The 7,936-nt window shown below is 47.8% G+C and overlaps 1 protein-coding gene across 17 annotated transcripts in view; it reads right to left on the reverse strand.

Moving 5' to 3' along the window:
* Positions 1-7,229, reverse strand: part of LOC139342750 (TRAF2 and NCK-interacting protein kinase-like) — a 60,831-nt gene extending 53,602 nt beyond the window's left edge. For all 17 annotated transcript variants that reach the window (XM_070980020.1, XM_070980019.1, XM_070980015.1 and 14 more), the window contains exon 1: positions 6,835-7,229. In XM_070980020.1, coding sequence (XP_070836121.1) covers positions 6,835-6,891 — 57 coding nt within the window. In that variant the 5' untranslated portion in view covers positions 6,892-7,229. The remainder of the gene's footprint in view (positions 1-6,834) is intronic.
* Between the last annotated feature and the right edge of the window lie 707 nt (positions 7,230-7,936).

Genomic DNA, 7,936 nt, shown 5'->3' on the forward strand with positions numbered 1-7,936 from the left:
CACACAATAAAGCGTTTTGTTCTTTGTGTTCATGTAAAATCATGAAAAGAACATTTTAGTTTAATGTGTGAGAACTGGCCACCTGTCCAAGGCCACTCCAAACAAAAAGTTTTCAACTCAAATTCAAATTCAACAGTTTTATATTAACAATAACTGAAATTACTGCATTTAATGTGATGCGTGCATGTGTGTGTGTGTGTGTGTGTGTGTGTGTGTGTGTGTGTGTGTGTGTGTATGGGTGGGCGGTTGCAAGTGCCACCTCCCATATGCTACATTTTTCCAGATAACTCTTCAAAATTAAGTGCTTTGACTGAAGGGCAAACACTTAAAAGTGAGTAAACAGAACCATAACTGTTAACCAATGAATGGATTCTCTGCTGAAGCACTTCCTGTTTTCACGTCAGGTCTGAACGTCCGTTCATCTAAACGTCTGTCTCTGTCAGCCACGTGGAACTGAATTATGAAAACAATCCAAAGAGAGAGTGGAAGGATACTTGAGAGCCGGCTGTAACCTGCAGCTCAAAGGACGTTTTATTACTGGAAACATGACGTTTATTTGAGACCTTGGCATGAGATGTCTGTCTATTATGGTCTTATCGGTTTATAGATAGAGAAAGTATTTGTGTGAACACATTTCACGAGCTCAAACACCACCAGTGCAATAAGTGAATATTAGACTTCTGCAAAAACAGAAATAACTCAGAGAGTCAGTGTGAAAATCTAATCTGTGAGATTGCATTCACACAACGGCACAAATTAAAGAGATGAACTTCAATCTGAAAACAAACTGCATTAATTACAGACAAGAGAACGAAGAAGTTCAGTTACGACCTTTTAAACAAGACAGCAAGACGGCAGATAGGTCTGCTACAGAGGGGTCGGTGCTGGAAAGTTAAGGAATAATTACAATTAAAACTGCACTAATCAAAGGTTTTATATAAAACAATGGTTCAAATTACTGCATGTAACATGTGCAGTGTGTGTGCCCTCGGCTATACTGAGCATTTTAGCATCTTTCAGCTCAGTGTTTCGGTTTTACAGCCCACAGCGTTAAAAAGCGTTAGAAACGAGACTCCAAATGAAACCAGGCGACTGTCTGCTCACAGGTTCGTCGTATCAGCTGCACACCAATCAGCCACAACATTAAGACTGCCTGCCTAATGTAGCATGGGTCCCCCTCATGCCACCGAGCCAGCTCTGACCCATCGAGGCGTGTGGACTCTGGGGGTGTCCTGTGGCGTCTGGCACCAGGACAGATCCTGTGGGTCCTGTGGGTTGCGAGGCGGGGCCTCCATGGATCACAGCTGATCCAGTGAGGGGATGCTCAGTCGGATTGAGATCTGGGGAGTTTGAAGGCAAGTCGGCACCTTGAGCTCTGCCATGTTCTTCAAGCTATTCCTGAACACAGCCATCATGGGATTCTGCTGCCAAGAGGGGGTGTATTTGGTCTGCAGCGGTGTTTAGGTGGGTGGTACGTGTCAAAGTAGCGTCTATGTGAATGCTCGCAGAGTATTGTAACCAGATGATCAAAGACTACTTTTACATGCACAATATATACAGCTTTTTGACCTCATTTTGAATGCATTGTATCCAAAGCATGCTCCTAAAATCTGCATAATGTCGACATATCCCTCATGTCTTATGCCCCATTCAGAAAAAAAGGCCTAATTTGGAAAATCCAACTGGGATGTGCCGTTGCATCAATTTCAATATTTGGAAAAATAGTGGTATGTCAGTGTGCATGTAAACACAGTCATTGTTATTCACTGGGTTAAATGTTGGGGCTGAGCAGCGTATAAGATGTCGATGTTGTGTTTAAAGCTTGTTCTGCTGCCCCCAGGTAGCCACAAGCAAACTATTAATGCAGCTTTAAGAGTTGACTCTGCACATATTTCAGACAGCGATGGGACCTTAGCGCTGCATGAACTGTGTTAATGCAGTAAAATGCAGATCTGTGTGAGACTCAAGCAGCAACGGGGATTAAAAGTGTTTGGAAAACTAATAATTATCCTTTTAAAACTCACCCTGCCTGGTCTTTCTCTAGACCATAGGCCCGCTGTGTATCTAAAGTGCAGCATATGTTTCTGTGCACCAGCCAGCAGCCAGGTGAGTGCAGCTAGTGTCTATAGAAAGTGAATTATGGAGAAGTGAGGTGGATTGAATTAGAGACCCTAAGAGGATGATAGAAGTCATGCTGGGGCCAGGTCTCTTACAAAAACCACTTACACTTAACAACATGGCTCACCGCTGCTTGCTTTTACGAGGGGATGCCGCTGTAGCCTAATTCCCAGTCCATCTCCCCCCAGACATGTACAGTACATTAACAGGAGTCAACTCTTAATCACAGATTTACAGGCCGCCGAAGACACTCCGCGCCGCAGAGTTCGCTCTGCGATGCTAATGAACCCATCCGCGTCCTCGCCTCTCGCCCTCCATCCATCTCTGCCAGCTTGTCATCTCGCACCTTTCCCTGTCGTCCCTCTGTCCATCCCTCCATCCTCCTCATCGCTCATCTTTTCTTCTCGATTTCTGCCTGCCGCTCTGTCCCTCTGTCATTTCAATCCATCTTCCCGCCCGCCGCCACGTGACTCAGACACAACGGAGGGATTCAACTCCCACTATGGGCTTTGTTTACACGCGCAAGCCCGTCGGATCAGGCGTGTGTGTGCACTTTGATCATTAAAGTATAAGAGGAAAGAAAAGGGGAAGAGTTAGCGAGTGTGGTCTTGTGCATATTAAGGTTTTAATGTATTCATAAATGTCTTTAAAGCATGCTGAAACCGAATGAGTAACGATTTAAAGCTACAATCTGGAAGATCACAGCTTCTGCTCAGTTTAGCATCTTCCTTGCTGCGCGCTTCCAAGAAATCACTTGGAAATCAAAGAGCGTGGATGTCTTTTTACTTGAATTTCACACTCTGAAAGTGCGCTTACTCTTCCCGTGCATGAGACAGTTTTCCCAGGAAAACTTGTCCTCAACCTGAATGTTTGGGGACAACAAACACTTCCTGCATGTGGTATTTCTTAATTCAGCTGGTACCAAAAACGTCAGCGAAATCTAGTTTAATTTGGCAGATTCCACACTTCATAGTTTCATGCATACAGCGCGAACTTCCACATCCACGCTTGTGTAAGTGTAACAGAGAATTAAAGACTCCATCAGTGACTTGGGGGGGAAAAAATAGGTCAACTAGAAGCAGGCAGGCAGAGTGGAAAGGAGGGTGGGAGGGAGGGGGGCATTTCTCAGCAACAGACTGCCATACAGTATATAGACTATTCATGAATAAGCTCTGTGTAAGCCTTGGGCACTGCTGTGGCCCCGTTACTATGGCGTCCATGGTGAGGGGCCGAGGAATGTGGCCTTACTGGGCAACGGGGATGGAGAGGGAGGGGGGAAGGAGGAGATCTGGAGAGGGGTCTTTGCTTTGGACTGCTTTAGTCACTGGTCACATCTCCACCTTTTAGCCCGAGCACAGCCCCTGTCGCTCTCTTCTTCTGCTCTCTCATTGTCCCCCTGAGTCCCTCTGAGCCGCCTTCATCTTCATCTTCACACGTCCTGATTCTCTCCTTGAAATCCATCGCTCCGGCTCTCTCTGTCTTCCTCTGACCGTGTCACTATCCCTTCATCCTCACCTGCTCCCTCTTTCATCTCGGATCTCACACCTGAGTCCCTGCACAGCATATTTGTCTACTAGCAGTGTGTATGTGTGTGTGTGTGTGTGTGTGTGTGTGTGTGTGTGTGTGTGTGTGCGCGCAGTGCCGAGGCTATACTTCCTGCTGGTTCGCCATCTGTTGCTCTCGTCAGCTGACTGGATGAACCCGTGCTTCTGACGCCTCTGACCTGCATGTGTGCACACGTGTGCGTATCCCTTTGCATAAAAACCACTGTCTGCATCGAGAAACCACAGCGCTTCAAGCTCATCTGGTCTTTTGGTATCACTGTGACTCACAACAAGACGGGAACCGGCGGCGACATCTCAGCGTCTGACTCTAACTCTGGCCTTTCCCGCTCGAGCCAAACAAGCGACGTCCACGCAGGTGCCGCCGGGGTCGGTGGGCGACGCCAGCGAATGTCGCAGGGAGCCGACGAGGCACGTGAGAAGAGAGGGAGACGGAGGGAGAAAGGGGGGGAAAGTGCAGAGGCAGCAAACACGAAAAGCCACTTCTCTCTCCACTCCACTTCCCACTCAGCTCTGCCTGTGTCTTTGTGTGCGATGGTCAGTGCAGCCGAGTGCAAGAGCAAGACCAACGAACACCTCCCCACCCCCCCCCCACACACATAAACCACAATCCCCCATCACCACCACCCATGCCAGTATTATAATCACCCGTCACCCCCCCCCCACAGCAGAGCCAGCTGACCTACTTCCTGTCTAGCCAGTCCAGTGGTTGACTGTACACTCATCTGACATAGTCTTTGTGTGTGTGTGTGTGTGTGTGTGTGTGTGTGTGTGTGTGTGTGTGTGTGTGTGTGTGTGTGTGTGTGTGTGTGTTGGGGGGGCTATCATGAGAGGTGGGAATAGATGAAAAGATGGAAAAATGTGAAGTAGAACAGTGCAGATGAAGAGATAAAGAGTGTATTTTGTAAAAGTTGGACAGTCCTGTCCAGACATGCTGACGGATTAATCTTGCTTTTCTAAAGACTTCTGTGATATTCACCTGAAGATTTCACGCCGCTGCTGTGCAAAACATTTACGTTTGAGGAAAGAGGACTGAATCACACTCCTGCGGAGGAGTTACGCTGTGAAGTTTTACTGTTTTACTTCCCCTTAACCTGCTTAAAGGCTGGAAAAAATCATCTGTTCTGCTCTGTTTTAGCTTGTTCCAACTTTTGATTGAAGCCACCGTGACGTTTACACTGAGGGGAAATGCTCAAACCCGAGAGTTTTTCATGGCTGCACAAATGGAAACGTCTCAGGATGAAGTTATGTGTGTTTATGCAAAGCTCAGCTGCGCAGAAAGTTTGGAACGAGCGACCCATCGGCAGGTCGGCGGGTTTTAAGAGGTTACAGAGGCGCTTTGAAATGTCATGTTTGAGAAATATTTACAGGCCAAAGAGGATCTTCCTCTCTCTGTTAATGAGCTGTACAAATAAAAGAGGTCTCAGATGATCACTTTTGATCAACGCGCTCATTTAAATTCACATACATGACATCGTAAAAACGAATGTGAGCATTTGTATGTGTGTGCGTCCCTGTGGCTGCCTCTTAGTCACAGCGAGGGACACGAGCTTGACATCACGCCTCTGAAAAGAACAGGACATGCATGGGCTGACTCCCAATGCACAGACGCTTCCCTCCTCTTCCTCATTCATCTTCATCTCTGTCTGTCTCACTCCCCCTCTCCTCTCATGCTCTCCTTTCCATTCTACTGCTCAAAACACGCCACATGCCATGGGTGCAAACCTCAAAAGTAACCACAATTCATTCACTGTTCCCTGTGAGCGTCTCTCCTCATGCAGGCAGGGCAGGGATGGATAATGCTAAGAGACAGAGCGGCTGGCAGATAGACAGGGAGGCGCATTCAGCCAGTCAGACAAACAAGATGCTTGGAAAACACAATGGGGTGATAAAATTGATAAGAAAGAAAGAAGAGCATCGGGTGGATGGATGCGACTGAAGAAGAAACACAAGCAAAGGGACAAGAACAGAGGGGAAGAGACAGACATAAAAACAGACGAGCGGACACAATCAAGCAGACGAGGAAGCAGGTAAATACGGGCAGGCAGACAACAGCTGCATTGTGTGTGTGCGTGTTGTTCTCAGTGTGTTTGTGTGTGATGTGGTTTCGTCTCTCACAGCAGCAAACAGGTCTTCAGCTGAAGCCCCTTCCTCATGTGCAGCATGTCATGCTTGCAGACATTAGAAGCACACACACACTGAGAACAACACACACCGTGCCCGGCAAAGCGAAAACATGGGCATCCACGCATTAACACAAGCGGAGGACGCTGTGTGAGAGTGTGTGTGTCTGTGTGTGTGTGTGTGTGTGTGTGTGTGTGTGTGTGTGTGTGTGTCTGTGTGAGTGTGTTGTCGTTTGCAGCACACATCGGATGAACAAAAGAATATTGCAGCAGGCAAAGCTTCAGCTTCAGCAGAATGAGGGCTACATTGACTACAGGTAGGTTCTCACACACACACACACACACACACACACACACACACACACACACACACACACACACACACACACACACACACACACACACATGCACACACACCAGGTGAACAGCCCGAAAAACAGCAGGAGGGGAAACTAGTTTGCCATTAAGAGGCGAGAACTGTGCAGCAAAGACAAATTGGGCTTGAAATCAAGGAACAGCTTCTGCCTCGCTCTCTAACACACGAGCCAAGAGGATCGGCAGCGCGTGGGAGAAATAGGTTAAATTCCACTGCTGTCTGAATCAAGGCTGATGGGCCTATAATAGGCTGTGAAAGAAAGAGAGACACACACAACCCCACACTATCCAGGTCAGCAGAATCCCAGCCACCTCAGCATCACACACTCCAGCCTTCCTGCGTCTGACGCGGGATGGATAAGGCACGAGATGCACGAGGCAGCTTCCATGTTAGTTAATATCTAAATATAATTTGATCTATAATTTATCACATTGTGGCGGCCTGGCTGCCCGTCTCCCACACATCCGCCTCTCGCAGCCTCCTCTGCTCTCCTGCCGGTTGCTATTCATGGAGCGCTGTCAGGTGCGAGAGAGCGAGGAACGCGCGCGCGCACGACGCCACAAACACACACATACACACACACGCACGCACGCACCACTTTCTCTCTCGTGAAGCTGCACATGAAAAATGCTAGAAATGTCACCCATCATCTCACCCTCAAAGCGGACAGGTCGATTTCGTCCAGACTCCGAGCTGGAGAGTCACTCGCCATGATGGAGGACGCAAAGAGCCGCTCTCAGTTTCCCGATATCCTGAAACGGCCTTTGCCTGTCACGACTGTGTGGTCCTCTCTGCCGCTCGGTCTCTGCTGTCCTACACAGTGATGTTTCAGCGATGGACAAAATAGCACCAGTCTCCTTGCGATCGGCAGCGGGACGTGCCTGGGGCCCGGAGCGCACAGCTAGAGCGCAAACGCGGGGAGGATGGGAAGCGAGTGCGCCGGGTACGTTAGCACCTCCAGGTCCATGTCTGCGGGGTGGAGACGGTACAGAGAAAGGTGAAGCGCTGTGGAGAGCGGATTGCTGCTACTGTTGGTCTTGGAGCCGCTGCTGTGACAGCCAGTGAGTGTGCAGAGGGGAGGGAGGGGGAGCGCACCGCAAACCACGCCTGGTCCTGGGCGGGGTTTGGTGAGGCAGCAGGGACTCCCAAACTTTTTTTTGGTTTGCAACAGCCCTCATTACACACTGACTGAGACTGACTGATACGGCTACTTATAGTATTGATTCGTTCTGTCATTTTTACTATCCTAAGTTTTTCAGTTTAGTACTAAGAAACAAGAAACACACACACGTGAATGCATGTATATATACATATAGTTCAAACAAATCATCTATCAATCTCTCCGTATGGATTTGACTCTTCCTGATTTCCACTGGAAACACAACAGAAATACAAAAACAGAAGACAAACTAAGCACATTTCTCTTTTTCCCTCCCTCTGTTTAGTTTATTTGTTTATATAAACAAAATAATAAGAACACCTACAGTATGGTCCAATCCAGCGCAGCGACTACACAAATGATGAGATGAGAGAAACGTTTAAGCTGAAGCAACACCTTAATGCCACAGTCAACATGAATGTTAGTGTTAAAGTGGAAGATGTGGATTTATCATTTTGTGTTTGGATTGTCACATGTTCCTGATATTTTGTCCGTTCTGCACAACAACATTGCATTTTCTCTCACTTGGCACATCAGGGATTTAGCATTGCACTTTCATGGAGAGGCAAGAGACACAAGATACAAATGATAGTGAGAA

This window comes from Chaetodon trifascialis, chromosome 14, assembly GCF_039877785.1.
Source record: "Chaetodon trifascialis isolate fChaTrf1 chromosome 14, fChaTrf1.hap1, whole genome shotgun sequence".
Taxonomy (NCBI): Eukaryota; Metazoa; Chordata; class Actinopteri; order Chaetodontiformes; family Chaetodontidae; genus Chaetodon; species Chaetodon trifascialis.